The sequence below is a fragment of the Talpa occidentalis genome, unplaced genomic scaffold (assembly GCF_014898055.3).
Source record: "Talpa occidentalis isolate TD23 unplaced genomic scaffold, MPIMG_talOcc4v2.1 talOcc4.4, whole genome shotgun sequence".
In the NCBI taxonomy this organism is placed as follows: Eukaryota; Metazoa; Chordata; class Mammalia; order Eulipotyphla; family Talpidae; genus Talpa; species Talpa occidentalis.
The window spans coordinates 41,321,328-41,344,450 of record NW_023604295.1 but is presented as its reverse complement, the minus strand read 5'-3'; the positions used below and the strand labels follow the sequence as shown (position 1 = coordinate 41,344,450).

General features: G+C 35.0%; 1 protein-coding gene across 1 annotated transcript in view; it reads right to left on the bottom strand.

Moving 5' to 3' along the window:
* Nucleotides 1-242: 242 nt before the first annotated feature.
* Nucleotides 243-23,123, bottom strand: part of UBXN7 (UBX domain protein 7) — a 38,057-nt gene continuing 15,176 nt past the window's right edge. Inside the window, exons 2-11 of the mRNA XM_037525355.2 lie at nt 21,189-21,336; nt 18,650-18,717; nt 13,068-13,133; nt 11,783-11,895; nt 10,963-11,109; nt 9,052-9,142; nt 8,111-8,238; nt 2,749-3,142; nt 2,543-2,622; nt 243-860 (exon numbers count right to left, since the gene is read on the bottom strand). Coding sequence (XP_037381252.1) covers nt 699-860; nt 2,543-2,622; nt 2,749-3,142; nt 8,111-8,238; nt 9,052-9,142; nt 10,963-11,109; nt 11,783-11,895; nt 13,068-13,133; nt 18,650-18,717; nt 21,189-21,336 — 1,397 coding nt within the window. The 3' untranslated portion in view covers nt 243-698. The remainder of the gene's footprint in view (nt 861-2,542; nt 2,623-2,748; nt 3,143-8,110; nt 8,239-9,051; nt 9,143-10,962; nt 11,110-11,782; nt 11,896-13,067; nt 13,134-18,649; nt 18,718-21,188; nt 21,337-23,123) is intronic.

Below are 23,123 nucleotides of genomic sequence, written 5' to 3'. Positions count from 1 at the left end.
ACTGTCTCAGGATATTGCTAGGATACTGAAAGCCACCCCATGCAACTCACACTATATACTTAATACTCATTCTGCCAAAAACACCTATCATGGAAATTATTTAAGCTATGAAGATGGGAATTTTTTTGAAAAACAAAAAATTAAATATGATGAGCAATAATTACAAGATGCTTTTTTCATGTAAACAAAAGCACAGATATTTTGTTTCGTGATATTTCCTACACAAACAACAAAACAAAGCCTGTTAGAGAATTTCTTTTCCCTACTAAAAATGGGCTTATAAAAAAAGGATGTTCTGATTCCAAATCTAGGCTTTCCTTTACCAAAGGAGTCTGAGGAGTAACATCAATTGATCCTGAAAAAGTGCTGTGCAAGAGACCACTTATTGGAACACACATTTCCTGCTGCCAGTACTAGGAGGTCTTATCCTTATACTTCCATTTGGTCACCAGATAAAGTCAAAAAAAAAAAAAAAAGAAAGAAAGAAAGAAAATAGGAAAGGAGAGAAAAAGGTGAAAAGGTGGGAGAAGGAATTAAGAGATTGATTATAGGAAAGAGCAAGAAATAAGAAAAGGCAGGTGACTTGCTTGCCCAACTTTGGCTCCATGGTCCTATGAGCCAAAATGCATACTCAGTGACATGGTATCTCACAGGAAAAGGGAAAAAAGGGGTAGGCTGAGAGAGGTCAGGCCATGTTGTTAATTTCTTTCCTGTACAAAGACAGTCTCTTGAGGACAAAGGCCTGCCTCTTGTAATGTAATGTCATAGTCCAGATGAGAGAGTTTCCTTCGAGGGAAGTTGGTGAGAAGTTCAAAACGTTCATTTGGATATCCTTTAGACTGGACATGCTTCACCAGAGCCTATGAGAAACAAGAGAAAGATAAAGTTGTTAGACGGAAATAAAAAGAGAGTGCATACTAAATAATTAAATACATAACACTCATTTTATCTTATCAGATGAGATATTCTTTCAGATAGCCAAAGTTTACCTCTGTGGAAGAGCCAATATCAACTCCTTTATCAACTCCAACCTGTATCCAATAATTAAGGACTATTAAGTGATACTGAAAAATACAGGGCTATTACTATTTTCCCTAGTAAACTCAATCGCTATTTATAAAATTGTTATCCTTATTTTTAAATATTTTATCATTTTCCTTCCCTCTTTTTATCAGGGAAGAGAAGTCCCTCATTCTACCAACAGCCAATCTTGCCACTTACGAACTGCTTTCCTGCATTCTCAGAAGCCTTGTTACTACAGAATATTCCTTCTTTAATAGATATCTTCAATGTCAGACTTAAACATGTTCACTCTCCTTCAACCAACTTTTCATTTCTGTCTACTGCCCACACTCCTCTAGATTCACAGCAAAACTTCTCATCTTCCATTCCCTCCCAAATACTAGATCAGGGAGACAGTCTGGGTATCAGCACCATCAGGTAGAGCCTACTTATATTCCAGTCTGTCTGTAAGAATCAGCCTAATCTCCAGTCTTAGCAAATAGCGACCTGCCCCAAGTGCGAGTCATTCATAAGCTAGGCTAAAGCAAGTCAGATTCATTCTCTTTGGAGCTGAAAAACAGAGGAGGTCCATCAGCTATGGACCTGACAGGGAAAGGCCCTCAACATCACCATGATGGTCCGTGCACAAGCTAAGAGGTGAACAAAAGCCATGGGTATATTGAGAAGAACGTATGAAGCAGAGGCTCACAAGACAGAAACCAAACAGGTCCCACATTAAAAAACACACACAAAATAATAGCCTTTATACTTTATTTTTAGATTTAAAAATTTTTGCTCTTTATTGAGGAAACATTGGCTTACAACACTTTATATGATTTACGGGAATAGGAAAAGAGAGAAAGGGTAGGAGAGGGATGTCGCTTCAGATGTATAGCACTACCCCAAGGCACATCAGAGCACCCATAGTCCTTTACCCTACGCCCCTGGGCCCCCTCCCTCCTTTGATCCTGCCTACATCATGCCACTCCTTCTAGCAGCCTGGACTGTGCAGTCATTGCTTCTAGGGTTTGTTTTGGTTTAGTTATATCAGTTCCTTTGTTTGTTTTCTTTATATTCCACATTTACATGAAATCATCTGGTATTTTTTCTGACTGATTTCACTTAGTATAATCCCCTCCAGTTCCATTCATTTAGTCACAAATGGCAAGAGTTCATCTTTTCTATAGGTGATCATATTCCATTGTATATATGTGTGCCACATCTTCTTAATCCACTGCTCTGCTGATGGGTACTTAGGTTGTTTCCATAACTCGAACAGCTTTGACTCTTAACCACTTTGCAGTTCCAGCTACTAGGAAACCCAGAAGGCCCCAACTCCTCTTTTCAAGGTAATAATTTCAGTTGGGCTCATCTATTACATGCAACACAAAAAATCTTGACTGGAACAGAACCTGTATGACTTACCTAAGATAGTTTGGGAAGGAAATTAAGATTCACCACAGTTACATTTCTAATTAGAGGTCAGATAAAAAATCTCATGGCTATTTCAAGTAACCCTCACTGGATTAGATATACTTACTAGCAGTTTAGCTTGTTCTGGAAGAGTAATCTGTTCCCTTTTTCCATCTGGGTACCGCAACATCAGCTGTGCTTTTGGTCCTAAAGGCAGGGTTAACAAGAAAAAGATACATGGAGAGAGCTTAAAATAGAAAACTAATTTAAAGAAAGAAATAGACTGCTTCAGTAATATTCAAATTTTAAGTAAAGCAAGTATGGGATACTCACCATTTACATCTATGCCCTCTACTATTCCATCTGATTTTTCAGGTGACATCTCCAATATTTCTGAATCCACAGCTGGTAATCCTTGGTGGTTTGTGGCTGTCCCGGGCTCAGTTCTGGCTGGGGGCTCTGTTAATGGCCTTCTGTTCTCCTCTTTTCTATGCCCCAAATCTTTGTGGGGAGACTTTCGGGACTTAGCAAGATTCTCTATCTCCTCTTCTTCATCAGAGCCACAAACGGATATGAACTCCTCACTGCCAGAAAAAAGTTCAGATTCAGATTCTTCATCTGAGCGGCTATCCTGTTTTGTCTGTGTTGAATCAAAATGTGTCTCTTGCAAGGAGGCTCTGATGGCAGCTTCTAGCTGGCTGTCTTCACTCGCATCTATAAGGCTCTCCTGCGAGATACAGTCATAAAACATGGGTGGAAAGAAAAGAAAACAGTTAAACCAAAAAATAGATAGTTAAGTCAAATAGAGCATAAAAAATATAATAGCTTACCATTATTCTTATCCGCTGAATATACATCTTCTACTAAATTTAAGTTATTTGAGGGCAATGACTTTGTCTTACACAGCCAGGTTGGAATGGATATTTTAAAAGCAAAAATAAAAACCTGTCATACCACCTGGCATAAAGATGCTGCAAAACACAGGTCTTTTTTTTTTTTTTTTGCATCAAAATGAGTTTAAAAAAAAAAAAAAGTTATTCCCTGTCCAGAAAAAGACAAAAATTAAGATTTTAAATACATATATAAGACCAAAACATTAGTCTTTAAAATGACTAAACAAAGAGAAGGATGGCTACTTTGATTACTGTAGTCTTCAGCTAGCACTGCTTGGGCACAAATATCAATAACTACTCAGCAAAAATCTAATAGATTTCTAAACTCAAAACAAAATACAATATAGTAAACATGGGAAAACAAATTTCAATACTTTTCTCCTTAAGTTCTAATGTCACAGATTTTTGTGAGTTTCTGAGTAGAACTTATTTAGCTCCAACAAAAAATACACAAAAAAATCCATAAAATAACCAAAACTTGAACACTAGGTATTTATGACATTAAGGAATTACCATTAATCTCTTATAGGTGCGCTCATGGTACTGATTATTAAAAAATAAAATTTTTACCTTTTGAAGATATATGCCGAAGTATTACTGAATGAAATAATGAATTCTGAGATCTGATTCAAAACAATGTAAAAAATGTATGGGTTGCTAACAAACTAGCAACCTAAGAAATTATAAACTAAGGAACCTCATTTTTTTTTTTTTACTAACTGCCACTCACATAGTAAAGTATTATAGAGAAAAAATTTTAAATAACTCTAAGGTGACTTTCTACTAAAACAAGTATGTAGATGTGCCTATTTGACCTGCATGCATGGCACAGAGGACTGAGGGTCTAACAATGAAATTGCACAATATGTAGTTTGATTTTAGGCTGTCCAGAGCAAACACTGCTGACTTCCTATCCAATATCCACTCTCCTCTGATTCCTTACTTACAGAACTCTAATCATGTCTATAAGACAAAATATGTCCAACTAAAAATATTCAATTTACCAGTTTTCCCTTACAGAAAATATTTTTGGAATGGAACTAAAACAGCATTTACAGAGAAATTATAAAACTAAATGCCTAAAATATAAAAGAGAGCTCTCAAATGAACAACCAAAGCTTCCACCTTAAATAAAAACATATCTACATAGAAAATAAATTTAAACCCAAAATACACAGAAAGAAAAACAGAAAGAACAGAAATCAATGACTTAGAAAACAGGAAAAAAAAAAAATCAATGAAACTGTAGCTGGTTCTTTAAAAATGAGTAAAACTCAAAAGCCTCTTGCCTGACTTAGGAAAAAAGTCACAAATTATCAAAAAGAGGATTAAAAAGGAGGACATCACCACAGACATTACCGTCATTAAAGGAATAACAAGGAAATGAATGAATAACTTTATGTCAACATATTCAACCCCTTAGGTAATGGACAAATTCCACCAGAGTAACCCCACACATATTAATGAAATTAAATCTGCAGTGTAAAACTAGCCATAAAGAAAACTGCAGGCCGAGGTTGCTTCACTCTAGATGCCATTGAATATTAAGGAAGAAATATCAATTCTACCCAAAACTCTTACAGAAAACAAGAAAAAATACTTTCACCTCATTGTGAAATACTTTCACCTCATGAACATACACACAAAAATTAGTGACAAAATTTTAGCAAATCAAACCTGACATCAAATATATCAAAAACCAAGTGGATTTTAGCCCAGAAATGAAAGGTTGGCTTACCATTAAAAAAGAAAACCACACAATCAGCTCAATACGTCTTAAACATAAAAAAATCATGACAAAATTCCCTTATGATAAAAACCCAGCAAACTAGAAATAGAAGGAAACTTTCTCAACCCAATAGTGTATCTGTAAGAAACATAGCGAACATCAATCTTAATAATGAAAGACTGAATAATTTCATGCCAACATGAGAAAAAAATTAAGGAGGTCCTAGCTAAAAAAATGAAAGGTATAAAGACTGGCAAGAAAGAAGTAAAATAAAACAATTTGCTGAAAACACAGCTATCTATATAGAAAATTCTAGAATTTCTATATAGAAAATTCTAGAATCTTAAAAAAAAAAAAACTGCTAGAACTAAAAAGTGAGTTTAGCAAGGCTACTATAAATAAATAAAACTAAAATGGATAATAAATAAATAAAACTACAAATGGAGAACACATGCTATGTTCATGGATCTGAAACTCAGTATTGTTAAAGTGTTAATTCCCTTCAAAATGATTCATAGCCCAGGTAATTCCAAAGTCCCAGCAGTTTCTTTGTAGAAAGCGACAAGTGGATTCAAAAACTTACATAGAAATACAAAGGACCTGAAAAAACCACAACTATAAAGAACAAAGTTACAAGACTCAACACTATGCAAATCCAAGACTTATATAAGCTATAGTAAGCAAGTCAGTGAAATACTGATGTAAAGAAGCACATATCAATCATTAAAAATACATAAACCCTTACCATACAATTAATTTTCGAGATGCAAAGGCAATTCAATGGCGAAAGGAAAATCTTTTCAACAAATGTTGATGGAATATGTTCACTGAGATAGGCAAACAAACAAAAAATCCTACTCTCCCCTGCCACCATAAATAAATACTTATCATGGATTTAACAGCTAAAACTAAAAAACATAAGGGGACAAAATCTTGGTTTTGTCTAAGACTTTTTAGATAAAACAAAAAGTACAAAGCATAAAGCTGATAAAAGTTATTTCATCAAATTCTAAAATTTGCTCTTCAAAAGACATATATCATGAAAAGAATAAGGAAGCAACAAAATTTGGACAAAATTTGCAAGCCATATATTCAACAAAGGACTTATATCCAGAGTATAAAAAGAACCACTAAAATGCATTACGATATATGACGCCCCCCCCAAAAATGAGTCAGATCCGAACAGACACTTCATCAGAAAAGTTAGCGATAAGCACATGAAAAGATGCTCATTTGTAAATTTTAAGTATGTTCAGTTTATTACATATTTATACTTTATAGCTATGCTTTAAAGCTGTAAAACTGTTTACAATAAAATAAACCTAACACTTCTCGCACGCACGCACGCACGCATATAGATGTGTCCACATGACAGGCAGTGTTGTAAGTAAGTTTACATTAAAGAATGATACTATGATGAATACTGTTAGTTTTCTATCTTATACCAACAGACTTCTTTGCTTCCTTATTAAAAGAACCTCAACTGTTTGCTCAAGAAAATGTGTCTTCTATAATACACAAAACTCTTATCTCTGGCCAGCTATTACTTTTGCAATAAAAGTTCCACACCCTTCCTCTTTGTCTATGCGTGCTTGGATAGGATACCTGGATGTATAACACTGACCATGAGGACAAAAACCTATATTAACGATTGTGAGGGACGGGGGGAGCAAAGGAGTCCAGCCCTAGACACTTGCCTCTGGACTTCTGGTTGAACAAAGTAGATGTCGTCCTTGTTTAAGTCATTATTTGTTAGTGTTTCTTTTGTCATCATTTAAGAAAGTTTGTAACATTTAAAGAATTTAGTATGAGAAGTGGGATCTGAGGTGCCCATTACCCAAATCATCCTATATATTTATCCAACTTTATGGTCCTACATTTTTCCACTAAGTGCCTTAACTTATATTAGAGAGCCGATAAGGTTATAAACTCAATTTTTGTTGTAATTTAGTAACTCAACAAGCTCATGCTCTAGCTTTTGACAATATCAGCTTTATGACTATAAAAGATAAGTTCTCTTAGGGCAAAGATAAAACTGTCACCTTTTTTCTGCCTTAATAAAGAATTCTACCAAAAAAAAAATTCTAAGGAAAACTTCTGACTAGTAAAACAAACAAAACCTTCTACAGATAAGGTGAAACAATGTTTTAGTTCTGTACTGTTATACCCACCTAAATAAAACGTCTCTGAGTAACGAGAGAAAAAAAATTCTGTACCACCCCTGGCAAGCAGCTATACATAGCCTTTCCTTAAATGGACACTTCATTCTAAATGAAAACTTAAGAAGCTGTTTCATCACTGCATGATATAGACTGCTAAAATGACATCCTCTAAAACTAACTGTATCCTCACTACCATCACACCTGAACAGAACTATTACCATTGTGAGATTTTTCTGAAGGTCTCTTACTTGTAACTAATCTTGATACCAATTATCAAATAGGTCTCTTCCTAGTAATAACATTATAGAAATTAAAACTTTGCACTCCGCTGTCCCCTCTCAGGGGACATTGGTAGCCAATGTCCAGAATGGTTCGGAGTGCAAAGGGTTATTTAAATATCAAAATAATCTCTGAGTAGGCCAGAGAGCCAGGATCTAAAGCTACATAACCAATAATAATGCTCAAGCACACCATGAGAGTTGTTCTAGCAAAATTACTTCTTTCCCTGCTACTTGGACGTAGGTACCAAAACTCCTAATAGCGTTACCCTCTTAAGTAGGTTCTTCTGTCACTCGTCTTGCCAAATCAGTCCTCTTGCTCAAATTGTCTGCTTCTAAAATCAGGTTTAGGTTACACGCCTATACCCTAGCTGCAAGGGAGACTGAGAATATCTTATGATTTCATTGAGAAGATAGACCCTTATGTGGGAAATCATTAAAATATAAGGAGGAAATCTAAGATTTGTATGGACACAAATTTTAACTATCCCCTATTTAATCTTTTTTTTCTTCTGGATTTTTTTCCCCTCTGAAGTTACATTATCTTTACTATCTTAACCCCAAATATTTTACACAAGACATTTATATACAATTACACCTAATTGCCCAACACTACTACTTAGTTATACTTACTGAACGGGCACATTTTTTGGGGGGACTGCTAGAAAGTCCATCCAATTGTCCATGTTCACCCAGAAATCCTGTTACTTGGTCCAAGAAAGAAGATACGTCTAATTGGTGCCATTCTACTAGCTTCTGACCTGAAGATTAAAAGCCAGGACATATAATAAAATGCAACACATTTTTTTTTTTTCAAGATTTGCTTTTATTTATTTATGTATACAAGAACTGGAGTGTACACCTGAGATTTGGGGTGGGGGTAAAAGGAGTCACCAGAGACAAGAGTGGGAAGCAAAACAGGCAGATGTACTACTAAGGGGAGCAGTGGGTGAAATAGGAGAGGTCTGCTGCACCATATGTGGGTTAGCTCCCTAGCTGGGGATTAAACTCAGGCTCAGTGGTGATAGTAGTGAGACTTAACCCGTAGGCCACCAGGGAGGACCCTAAAATCAACACTTTTTCTGAACATTTTGATCAAGCATTTCTTTCAGCGTATGCATAATTAAAATTTACATATCCCCACTCTTCACCATCTTAAGTTACCATCTTAAGAGTTCCCAGCTATCACCATAGGTCCACTATCTTACCTGCTATTATCACTGTCATTTAGAGTGAAAAATTCAGCAAAGCAGTATCTATATAAAACTCAATGAATTAATAATAAAACCAGTTATATCCACTGCTTTTCTGGTAGGATTACAACCAGTAAATGAATCTTAGTATTTTAAATAGAAAATCTGATACCTTACGTAAAAATGACAAAAAAGATAAATATAACACTTACTCTTTGAAAGAACAGTATTATACAATACCCAAAGTTGTCAGAATAAGAACACTTCACCTAAATTACTGACTATTCTGAAACTGGAGCCAGTCAAATATTAAAGATCAATTACTTAGGTAACCGAAAGATAAAACTATAGATAAAGGCTGTAAGTTAATATAAATCTTACCTGTCCGTGGATCCAAAATAGAAACATAGGGGAAATCCCCTAGCTTATAAAATTGTATGTATCTCTGACCTTCTTCACTGTCATGATAAACCTGGTTAAATCATTGATACATATAAAAAAAATAAAGTTAGTCTTTTAAAAAAAATACCAACTATATCTTTGTTATACACCAAAAACAATTCTCCAGCTATATATTTGGTATATAATGGGCTCTCACTACGTCACAGAGAAAAATAAAGATCATCTGGTTTGAATCCCTCAACTTCTTGCACTTAGTGCCTTCTGAAAATATTTATTAATATTATCAATCCACTCTTCCTTCCCAGTTCTGAAAAGGTATTGTTCTTCTTATTTATCTGACCACCTATATGAGTCCTGACTGTCACCCATCATCTTAATAATTCATAACATAATTCCTAAGATCATAACCTCAAGTGCCTAACATAGTACCAGGAAAAGATAATCAGTGGTCACTGAATAAAATGCTACCATTCATTGAGTTTAGGAGCCTATAAACATATTGAGTTTAGGAGCCTATAAACATGAACAGGCAAGTTATTAACATTAGTAGTATATTTTATAGTGGGTAAAATTAACTTCTTTCATTTTTATTTTCTATGATTTTTCATAAATAAACAGAAACAAGAGCATGTAACCTTAGCTTGAAAATTTAAAAAGAAAACTAGAGCCAGCAAGAGTAAGTGATGAGTTGAACATATGTAACTAGATTATCAAACTCAGCTAAAATCCAAGTCAGTCAAATCTTTTTCCATTACTAAAAGATCTACATTAGCACTATCAATAGGTGTCATTAAAGCACTTGAAATGAGGCTAGTCTGAACTGAGTCATACTTTAAGCATAAAATACATGCCAGATCTTTAAGGCTAAACGCCCCCCAGAACTCATTACTATTTTAATTATTTTTATATTAATTTCATTCTTCTGACCTTTTTATTGTTTTTTTTAAAGATTTATTTATTTATGCATACAAGAGCTGGGGTACAGGCAAGAGGTGTGGGGGATGAGAGGATTCACCAGAGACAGATTGGGGAACAGAACAGGCAGATTGACTGACTGAAACACACTGCTGAGAGGAGCACTGGGTGAGTCAGGAGAGGTCTGCTGCACCATGCAGGTTACTCCCTGGCAGGCCGGAGATTGAGCTCGTGCTACAGAGGCTGCAAATAGCTTCATAGGTTGCTTCTTAACCCCTTGCGCCACCAGGGAGGCCCCTTCTGACCTTTTTATTTTTATTTATTTATTTATTTATTTTTTAAAAAGAGGGAGAAACTATACTTTTTTTTTAAAAAAAGATTTATTTATTTATACATATAAGCACTGGGTACAGTCAGAAGCGCGGGAGGGTGAGAGAATTCACCAGAGCCAGAGCGGGGAGCAGAGTAGGTAGACGGACCGAAGTACACTGCTGAGGGGAGCAGCAGGCGGCAGGAGAGGTCTGCGCGCCATGTGGGACCCTCCTCAGTGGCCGGGGAGCGTCCAGGGATCGAACTGGCACTGCAGAGGCTGTGGGCAGCTTCACAACCCAGCGCTCAACCGCTGCGCCACCAGGGAGGCCCGCCTTCTGACCTTTTTAAATGTGACTACTGGAACATTTTAAATTACACACGAGGCTCACATTATATTTCTATCGAACAGTTCAGTTGTATACTATATCAAGACATACAATATCACATGACCTAGATCTTTTTATCCCTCCTTTCCTTGGGAGTTCTTCACTGTTGCTCTTTCACTTATACTTACTATTTTATACTTATTATGGGCAGGGTTTTACATTTTCATGTTATAATTTAACTCATTTCTTCCCCTCACCCCCATCTATAACCTAGTTCCTCCTCACCAATATCCTATTACCAAAAAGGTAAAATACTGCAAAAACTGATTCATCTCACCTGCCAGAAAATGAAATGTTCCCGGATTATATTCTTCACAGCTTCATTGCTCCACACATCACGGTTGAGGCACTGGCAGGCAAAGTCTTGAACATTTTGAATATTTATCATGAGCCACTTATTCTGCATCTGGCCACATTCTTTGGCCTGCAAAAGTTATACATCATTTACTAGTAGCAATTTCAAATTGGTAACTGCAATTCTGAATTTCAGAATTCAGAAATTTACCCCTTTTCACACAAATACTGAATTTTTTCCCTCAAGGGTGACCTCTAGGTTTTTTTGTATATATATATATATACACATTATTTTCATTAATTCATTATGTGTATATAACACTCCTTTTTGAAGCATTTTTCAAATTTAAAGTAACTTTCTTTTATTCACTATTATTTGTTGTTATGGTTGAATTTTTACTACACATTTAAACCCCTGAAAAAGATTCAACAAACTTAAGGTCAATGAGTCACATAATTCTATCATATAATCTCTTCCAGTCTCTATCCACAAACATACTTCTCCTTTAACCAGTGTATAAATTACTTTATGTTGCTTTATTATCTTCAAAATTTTCATACACATTTCTAATTACTAGGCATGTGCTAATTCTAGTTTGCAACACATCCTAAATATTTCAGTAAAAGTTGCTGAGGGCTTCTTTTTATGGGATCATTTTCTTACAAGTGGATTTTTAAGACCGAGATTGTAGGATCAAATATCTCAAATGATCTCCAAGAGACTCCCCAATTTGTAACACAAACTGAAACATAGAAAATGCAAAAGGATGCACAGATAAGGCTTAGAATCATCAACAACTTACTGTTTCAAAGCTGCCTTTATGCATCAAATCAATGGGTGGCCGGAAGAGATCAGCAAGGGTAGTTAGTTTCTTATCTATTGCTCCTCCATTTCTTAATTCCTGTTCTTGCCGAACTATAACACAGGAGTTTAAGAAAGTTTTCAATTAACCACAGTCATAAATAAATTATGCAATATTAATTTTTAAAAAGCATCAACTGCAAGAATTACTTAAAATGTGCTTGACCTCAAATGCAAAGTTCTAAGAGGAAAAATACAAAGGGAGATTTGGGAAGCTAGTCTTAAGTCTTGGTGAAAATCTCTAGTCAAAAAAGGATAAAAGGAGAAATTTAAATTAGGATCATCCAATCAAAACAAATGCCTTAACATATTCAAAACTAAAATTAGTATGAGAAAACTTTCATCTCCCTTAATCTAGTTCTAAAAGGGATCCTAATTTATCTGTCATTTCTAGCTACATTCCCAATTTTTAAAGATTCTCAAAATAAGACAGGATGACCATTGTTGTCACTTTCTGTGAGGAACAGGAGTCGCTGCATGACCTAAATGAGTTTGGGCTCCCCTTTAACTATCTCCACAGTTATAACGCCTATCTGTGCTTCAATGCACTCAATATAAAGCAAGTAAAAAATGAAGCATGGTCCAAGAGTTTTTCATATATTCTATAAATATAACTACTATTCTTTCACATTTCATTGCTAAATCAGCATTAAACCTGCTAGAAGGCCATAATTCTTATTCTAACTTATGCCACAGAAAGATATAAATTTTTCCAAACAACTTAGCCAAATGTTTATACCACTTACTTTGGGTAGAGTGGCTTTTTCTTCTATTTTTTCAATCCCCTACAATAACCATTTTTCATTGTGGTCATTCCATTAAGTGGCAAATATCAGGGTCTTGAAGAAGATCCATTTATTTCATTATAGTCAGCATTTTAAATGCTCATCCAAAAACTGATTTTGTAAATTACCAGATTTTTTAGATTATCTTTATCAATCTCATTATTTTTGTATAACCAAGTAGGTTAGAATTTGGAATAATTCAGTTCAAGGGGAAAGTAGTAATAATCGTAGACTGAATTCATAATTTCACTTTTTAAATATGGTGAATCCTCAAAGTAATTGGGCCTAATATTAATCATATAGAACAAATTAGGATATTAACCTATAGGGTAGCATATGGGTTTTTCTACCTCATGGTTTTTATCTGTGGGGAAGAACAGGGGAGAGAAAAAGACAAGGTAAGGGGAGAAAAAAATGATAAACTGGTCTATAGATACCTACTAGTTTCAGTTTGAAAATCCCGGAAACCATCAAATATTGAGCGTGCAGGTCGTCGCCTTTTAGGAGCTTTAGGGGAAAAAACAGAATTGATACATTAATTTTCAAACAATTCTTCAAGCTTTTTTTTTTTTAAAGATTTATTTATCTATACAAGAGCCAGGGTACAGCCCAGATGCGCAGGAGGGTGAGAGGATTCACCAGAGACAGAGCAAGGAACAGAACAGGCAGACTGACGAAATACACTGCTGAGGGGAGCAGCAGGCGAGACAGGAGAGGTCTGCCATGCCATGTGGGTTTCTCCCCAGGGGGCCAGGATCGAACCCCTGCTGCAGAGACTTCAGACAGCCCCACAGTGCGGCACTCAACCGCCTGCACCACCAGGGAGGCCCCCTGATTCTTCAAGCTTTCTTAATAAAAGTATTTACTGTTTTAAAAACTTACAGATTCATTATGGTACCTCCTTTGAAATACATGTATTTTCAAACACCGAAGGCATTCAGATATTGTAACTCAGCCATCGTTGGCCAAGCCATTTCATTTCACAAATGAGAAAATTAATATCCAGTTAAGAGACTTGACCAAACTTATGTAAAAGATAGGAAGAGGGCCTCCCTTGTGGTACAAGGGGTTAAGTCTCAGCACTATGAAGCTATTCACAGCCACTGCACCATAAGTTCAATCCCCAGCCACATGAACACATGCGTGTGTTCTTAAATCATTATCAGATCATTTATATAAATTATAACAAATACGGACAATATGGGTAACAAGTTATTAAGCTGGCTTATGCCAAGCCTAGCCAGTGTATAACCAGAACAATGTTCCCTGTTATTAACTGATGACTAGTAAGATTAGATAGAAAGTGTTAAGTTGCCCACTCCACTTTAAAGCATCTTTCCCAACAGCCTGTATTATGCCACTACACATAGGGATAATTCTTTTTATCTAAGGACTATTGAGTAAAAAGAAAAAAAATTAACAAAAAATACAGAACTATATGTAAAATCTTTTTCTTTAATACATTACATTTATGCATTTATCAGTATTATCAGTATTAATATTTAAAAATCACAATAGTTTAGTTTTGTATTGAATTTTTAAATTTAAGTTCTATTTTATTTAAATTTTTTTAAACTTTAAATATTGAGGGCCTCTCTGGTGGTACAGGTGTTAAAGTCTCTGCGCTATCAAGCTATTATTGCCAGCCACTGCAGCATGAGTTTGATTCCCAGTCAGGGAGCTGACCCACATATGGTGCAGACGACCTCTCCTGTCTTGCCCACTGTTCCCCTCAGTGGTGAGTCTCAGTGGATCTGCCTGTTCTGCTCCCCACTCTGTCTCTGGTGAATCCTCTCAACCCCTACACCTTTGGTCTACATCCCAGTTCTTGTACGCATAAATAAAATAAATCTTAAAAAAACTTTAAACATTGAGTTACTTTTTCCTTTTTAAAGGAATGAGGGATGTTATTCTTTTCAATCTTGGAACTATTTTTGATCAAGAGTTCTTATTTCAAATATATCTGTTTCTTACAGGAAAATACAGCTTCTCAAAAACACCTTAAAACTAGTCTCAGATACTTTTTTAATTATAACAATTAAGAAAGTATGGGTTAAAAAAAAAGTATGGGTATCTTAGCATTAGATTAGGATAGCTACCTAATTAGTATATTATTGAAGAGGTAGTATATAAAAGACAGTATTCTACTTTCAAATTGCCCAAGGCAGGACAGTCAACATTCAACATTATTTAACACCTCCCCCCTACCTTCTCACAAAGGTCTCTAACTAGCCCCTTGTATGGATTAGTCTATCCAACCTCTTATTTCTTGGGCTCATAACCTGCTTGCATTTGTTTCCCCTTTATGTATGCGATATCTAAGCAACAACTTCTCCTCAGGTCACAACACTGGGCCATTATTACTCCTGCCTGCCTCTTCAATAAGGGGTGTCCTGACTCTTCCAAACAGCAAACATCAGTTCTTTATACTCTCATTTTATTGTGCACATAACAGGAATGCTGATCATGGAAGTCAAAGAGGCTAAGCTACAAAGAGCTGAAAGAGACTCAAAAAGAGCTTCACAGTCAAAATAGGAGAGTGGGACAAATTGAGGAAAAAATATATAGTGAGACGAGAAGTACTGTTCCGCATTTTCAAAAATCTCTTTAAAAACTGTCTTTAAGAAAAGACACATGGACTTTCAGATGCGCTTCTGTATAAATCTGTGGCTAATTCTAGGTCAAGCACATGAAAGAAATTAAAATTCACTGTCACATAGACATGTAGTTGTAAAAAGGAGGAGTATTTCAGCAGTGTTTTTACATGATTGTAAATATCCTCCTTTGATACCACACCAAATTTCATAACATGAATTCTGAACTTTTTTTTTTTTTTTTAAGATTTATTTATTTATGCAAGCACTGGGTACAGTCAGAAGCGTGGGAGGGTGAGAGAATTCACCAGAGCCAGAGCGGAGAGCAGAACAGGCAGACTGGCGAAGTACACTGCTGAGGGGAGCAGCAGCGGCAGGAGAGGTCTGCATGACATGTGGGACCCCTGCCCGGTGGCCAGGGATCAAACAGGCGCTACAGAGGCTACGGGCAGCTTTGCAACCCAGCGCTCAACTGCTGCCCCACCGGGGAGGTCCATGACTTCTGAACTCTTAACCAGAGAACTTTTGTAGACTGTTCCACTAAAAACCCATTGGTCTACATGGCAGGCACTAAGATGATCTTCAATTATCCCCATCTCCCAGTATCTATAACCTGTATGTGAATAACTTGTATATGAGCAGGATCAAATAGAATGTGGCAGAGGTGATGGAATGAGATGCTACTTTCAAGATCAGGTTACAAGATAAGATACTGGCTCCCAACTTATCCTGTTTGGCGCTTTCATTTGCTCTGCAGTTAGGAACAAATGCTAAATTCTGGAGCATTTGTTATGCAGTAAGATATATATACATATGCACACACAGCAATATAGAGAGTAAATATATGTGCAACCCACCTTGGAGTCTGAACAGATCTTGTTTAATTATGTATGATTTTGTAATGTCTTACATTGGTCATTTGAAAATATTTGTTCACTGAGTTATACAAATATTCCAAATAACGACCATTTCATTATGTAATATTTTTTTAAAAATCACTATTGTTAAAAGTCACCACTAATCTCATTAGAAAATCTTTACATGTCAGGACAAAAGTTCCAGAATTTAGCTTCCTGAAACAATAACTATCTGATAGCTTCTGTGGGTCAGGAATCCAAGTATGGCTTATCTGGGTGCCTGTCAAGGTCCCAGCCAAAGCTATAATCATTTCAAAACTTCAAACATGTGGCTCTTGACTGGTTAGGAAGTCCTAACTTTAGTTATTAGAACTAATTGTAACTTGTAAAAGGCCTTTGGAGAACTGTTTTCTTCTTAGGGCAGTATTGATTTATTCACATTTTTAACTATCAAATTTTATTGATTAACCATTTGTTTGCAAATCTATATACTTTTCAGAAGCACAGCTTCACCTCAACATGTGCACATGCTTATACACCCTCTACAAAAGTTCCATTACTACTTCCTGGTCACCTTTACCCTTTCTATCTCCTCTCCTCTTCTCCCCCTTCCTCCCCAACCCCCATCCCCCAATATTTTTCACAGAGTCTAAGGATTATTTTTGTCATGTTTTGCCAATTTGTTTTCTTTGGTTATTTGTATTCCACAAACAAGTGAAACCATCCTGTCAGTAATTATCTTTCACTTTGACTTCACTTAGCATAATCACCTCCTCAAAGGACACGATTTCATCTTTTTTAATACCAAGGGGAAGGGGGGCAGTATTGATTTAATGTATGATTCTTAAAGTGTGGTCTGGGGATTATTAACCTTTTCAGGGTCTCTGTTATGATCAAAGTTTTTTCATAATAATACTAAGAAGTTAGGGCCTCCTCGGTGGCGCAACGGTTGAGCGCTGGGTTGCGAAGCTGCCCGCAGCCTCTGCAGCACTGGTTCAATCCCCGGCTGCTCCCCGGCCACCAGAGGAGGGTCCCGCATGGCGCGCAGACCTCTCCTGCCGCCCGCTGCTCCCCTCAGCAGTGTACTTTGGGCCTTCTGCCTGCTCTGCTTCCCGCTCCGGCTCTGGTGAATTCTCTCACCCTCTTGCACTTCTGACTGTACCCAGTGCTTGTATAAATAAAAACAAATCTTAAAAAAAATAATACTAAGAAGTTATTTGCACTTTTCACTGTATTGATACTGGTACAATGGTTTAGAAACAATGACAGGTCAAATTGCTGTATTTTAATTAAAACAGGGCAGTGGCACCAAACTAGACATGTACAATTAGAATATTAGAAATTTCATATCCATGATACCTAACCATATAAAATCATTTTTATCCCATTCAAACCAGAGGGTAACAGTAGGAATGTGGGGTTTCAATGAGAACTCTTTTGCCTCTATTCAATAGTAAAATAGTACATAATCTATTTTCTCTAGCCTGCCCCAATGAATATTCGGCCTTTTCTCATGCAATAAAGAAAATACAGTTTCCAAGGGCAATACTCCTCAGTTTCATAATCTATTCATAACTCTTTTATGGGAATAAAATTATGAAGTGTTTTATTACTTCTGATATATTAATAGCACAATGATTGGCTGAACTGAACAGTTCAGAAAGTACATCTTATATTTCAATAATCAGAAATTATAGTATTCTTCCTCTCATCTTAATTTTTGAATCTAGATAGTACATTCTTTGATTTCTTGCTACAATAAATTCCAAAGCTGCCAAATTAAGGGCAGATCATATAAAAACCCCAACTGAAGTGCTTTTCAAATCAAAAGATACACTTAGATTTTTTTCATTCTTTTCTTTCAACTTATTTCTTCTCCTTTATTCTAGTTTACCTTTTAATAGGCTAAATCGCTCTGGATTACTATTCTCATATGTACTATATTTCTAGGTATATAGAAACATTTCTAGGTATCTGCCTAATAGATTACTATTTTATTTCTATTTTTTAATAAACCAATTAATGCCTAAAACAATCTGGCTCAAAAGAGGGAAATAAGGGGCTAATTAAACTAAAACTATAAATTTTCTTCAAATCGGATTAAATGCTCCATTTTTATAATTTTCCTATGTACACAGATTAATTAATAATAATTATATAGATTAGGGATTACTTTACCCTTTGTTCAAAACTGGAATAGCACTTCTAGAAATTAGGAAGAATGAAGGCATATCAAGACAGTAAACACATTGCAGTCAAGTAGGTATGTTAAAAACAAAAAATTAACTGGAGTTTTCTATCTACCAATAGATTCAGTTCCATTACAACACAGCATTTTTTTGCTCATTTTTCTCCATTTGGCCTTCTGCAATAAATAACAACTTTGTAATCTGGTTCACTCCTTAACAAAGAACCAGTTTTATAACTTTCTATGAGGGGAGTACAGAGAATTACAAGATAAGAATTGACTATACTTGAAGTAACAATCTCTGAGCAAGCCTCAACAATAGCTTCAACAATGATAACGTCAACAATAAAGTCAAATAAAGCTAAGGAAAAAAGGTGAACTTACCACCAAACAAAGGTTCTGGTTCCACCAATATTTCTTGCTTTTGAGGAATTGGAGCACGAACTTCTTCTCTATCAAGAAAAAGATGAGAAAATATCAAAATGAAAACTTTGTTACCTGCTCTCTCTACATATATTGAGAATATTCTAATTAACAAGTAAAAAAAAAAAACCCACTATATTTAGTGACTTTTAGGAATAACAATAAATCATGATAAATAATTGTTGGACAGTTTCCATATAGAAACCAACTGGATTAAATTACCTGGCACAGATAGCTCAAATATTTAAAAAGAAAGAGAACGAAGAAAAATACGGGGGGAAAGATTGAAAATTTATCAAAGGGGGAAAATTACTTTAAAAATATAGGTTTAATAAAAGTATTATTACATTACCACTACATCAAATAATAGATCAGTAAAAGACACAATATATTAAAATCAGCTCAAACAGGTAATGAATTTGTTATAAAGAAGACTACATAGATATTACCTTGGATTATTTGTTGAATAGAACCTAATAGATAGATACAGAAAAACTACAAAATCCTTTGAAACCCTATAAATTCTTCAAAATTTACCTCTACAAAGTATACTAATGTTCCAACTCTTCCAATTAAAAAATGCTCATTTAAACATACTTTAGAGTAAAAATGGAAATGTCCCTGTAAATATCAGCTTAATAGTTTGAATTCAAATATTAAACACTGATGATTTATGTTCATAGCATTAATGACAGTAAGTTTCCAAATTCACTATGTTCCTGCTTATAACACAAGCCTATTTAAGATAGGCATTATGTTTTTGATTCAAGCGTTTCCAATTCTAGTAACTGAGCTTGAGGCTCTGTTTTTGACAGTTCTGAATTTCAAAACACACTTTATGAAATAAAGTATGATGCTTATCAATCAACAAGAACAATTATAATATCCTCTAATCAAAGAGCAACCTTGAGACAGAGAAATCTACAAAAAGCTAAATAACTGAAAGCTAAAGGATAATTCAAAATTATCTTAAATACCCTTTCCCAAGAGACATTAATCTTTGTTCACTGCAGACTTTAATTTGAAGGGACAGAAAATGTGTCTGTAAAAAGATGTATTAATCCTCTTTCATGAAGAAAAACAAGCACATTATCCTAAAAAAACTATAAATTTAAAACTTTTACCTAAATAAATCTTTCCCTTTTGCTTTACTTCATTTAACAGTGTGTATATAATTACCTTAATCTATAAAATTTACTCAAAAATAAACCTTAATCTGATTAAGTAAATGAATCCGGGAGACGGATTAAGTAGTAGCCTCTACACAGAAAGATTTAATTTCACATAATTAAGGATATCAGTTACAAGATTATTTGCTACCTTCAAAAAATGGATAAAACAAAAAGATAAACTATACAGACTGAAAGTTACAGTTTGGGAAAGAGAGACCACATTAAAATGCTGATCAAATTAGGAATACAAATAACCAATTCAGTAGGAAAAGACATTTATCAAAACTAGTTTTAAACACAATTTTTAAAAAAGTTTTATACAGTGAGGATAGATATGTTTGCCAAAATCAGCTATGAATTCCTGTTATTCAAATTTCTATAAATTAAACCATGCTTTTATACTGATTTCCATTAAAGTTTGAGCTATCTTGGGGAGAATGGAACATTGTACTTGAAATACATGGCCACGATTGACAAGAAAAACTTTATTAAATATTAATAGTGATCTCTAAAGTTTATGCTTCATGTGGAAACAGTATTACTCTAGAATCTCAAGCTAGATCAATAAAAGAAGCAATTATGTCCTGAATGTTATTTGGCTTTTTAAATTTCTATTTAGTAAGAATAATCTATGTCTTTTGCCCATTTCTTCTTTAGTATTTCATGTTGTAAACAATGAGAGTTATAAAGAGTTATGTAAGGTCTCATCTAAGATCTTTTAAATTGTATAAAATATGGTTTCCCTCTAAGTAGCATTCATCTCTAATATTTTTCAAAGACTAATGGAATTTTACATAACAGGCACTCATCTCAAACTCTCCTAGGTATCAAATGTAAAGAGCAGAAACACCAATGATACTATTCTCTATGTATTCACCAATGATACTATTCTCTATATATTATAGGCTGCATCTGCTGATGGTTCTTCTAACGATCAACTTACATTTAACTAAGGTATAAAAGACTAGAATTATTTTTCACATGTTTTCAAGGAAACGCAAAACTTTCTGGAACAATGTAGAAAAATTTAGAATGTAGAAAGATTTAGAACACTTGAGCTTTATTGGACTTTACTTCCATAACTGCTACTTAGTTTGGGAAAATCACTATGTCTCTGCTTTCTCATCTGTAAAATGATATGAAATCCTATTGGTTTTTCTGAAGATTAAGTAACAGGCATGACAGTGCTCTAGAGAATTGAAAGTATAAAATTTTCTGCTTGCAAATTTTTAAATTTTTCAAAAACATAGGATTAACCTAATTGGCAAAAATGCAACAGTCCCATTTAGGCAAGGGGTATCTCCTAACAATAAATAAAAAATTCATACTCTGTATGTGGTCTGACAGTGGAGACACTTGCTGAACTGGTACTGGGCTCTTCAGCAATTCCTCCACCATCCAAAAACATAGTGACTGCCATCTCCAGATTATTGTTGCAGGCTTCAAGCATATGTTTCCCTACACTTTCACTTGCACCTGAAATAGCAAAAAGACAGGAAAAAAAGTTTTTTTTAAAAAAGACACATTCTTATATTCAGTTCCTGTTAGAGCACAGAATTTCCAAGCAAATTAATAATACTTTCCCCTTCCTTTTAGAATGAACAACTTACTTTTAAATTCATTTAGTTTACGTTTATACTTTTGGCTGATTAGTATAAAAAATACAGAACTAAAAAAGCAGCACCACTAAAATGCAGCATTCCATCACAATGAAACAAAAACTGAAGTATTTGCCACTTCTTTCAATAGACCAACTATATATTTGTTAATAAAGTGAAAAAAGAAAAATTAAAGACTACATTGTAGAAAGAAATACTTTATTAGAAATAATTTGTTTTAAAAAATTTAATAACAATGGAAGAAAAGTGAGATAGGGCTTTTTTCCAAAGATGTAACAGTCAAAACCTGGCAAGAAATGTCAATCCTCATTTAAAAGTGGTTTGATCATACACTCAATTACTAAGCAAAGTCTGTTAGATGCAACATAAATTGGGAAAGCACTCTCTCTAGGAAAAACAATTTTACAACATATATTAATAAACATAAAAAGGGCCTCCCTGGTGGTGAAGCTATTCATAGCCCCAGCCTACCAGGGAGCTACCCACATGGATACATGGCACAGCAGACCTCTCCTGTCTCACCTGCTGCTCCCTGCAGCAGTGTATTTCAGTCACTTTGCCTGTTCTGTTCCTGACTCTGTCTCTGGTGAATCCTCTCACCCCAGCACCTCTGGCCTGTACCCCGGTTTTTGTATGCATAAATAAATAAATCTTAAAAACCCATTCCAGTAATTTAGGCTTCCAGCCCAAACAAACAAATCTACATGTCCATAAATATATCTACTATACATTAGTCAATACTGAAAATCTGGAAAACAATGTTCAATAGTACTAGAATCAAAACTGTAGAACCTATTTGATGGAGCATTTGTGGTCATTACAAAACATCTCATCAGGCTTTCAATTTTGAATAATTTTCCTTCTACCTGAATTATGTTCCTCTAAATCTCATTATGTAAGGTCTCTTGGTGTGTGTTTCTGTGTTTTTTGTTTGTTTGTGTCTCTTATCCTCCCAGCCCCCTCATCTGAAAATGTGTTAATTTTATTTCATTCCTGAAAGACCATTTTACTGGACATTCTATTTCAAGGCTGACAGCTATTTTCTCTCAGTACATTGAAGGTAGCATTCCAGTGTCCTCTGGCTTCTGTTGTTGCTGCTGGAGAATAAGTTGCCAGACTAAAAAACCATTTTTATAGCAATCGGTGGTTTTTCTCTACATTCTTTAAAGATCTTCTCTGTCTTTGGCCTTCTGAAGTTTCACTCTAATATGTTGGGGATGATTTTATTTATCTTCCTTGGGATTCACTGGGCTTCAACCCTGTAAAGCCTGTCAACTGTTCTCAATTCTGAAAAATCCTCAGTCATGGTATTTAAGTTCCCTTATTCTCCACCCATTCACACTATTTTCTTTTGGAACTCTAGTCAGATGCATATTAGAACTCTTCACTCTATGCTGATCAGTTTTTACCTGTTTGCTCAGTTTTTTATTTTAGTTTTTTTTTTAATAACCAGAAGTTGTAATCCAGTTATACCAAATAATATGCTTGGTCATGTTTTAGAGATCTTTCTTCAAACATATTAATCAAATTTATTGGAATTACTAAGAATATAGGCTTTGTGCAGTCTCTGTGGGTCAATGTCTTACTTCTCCTGGCTCTTGCTTATTTGTGCCTTAATTTTTGTGCTTTTTGGGTAATATTTTA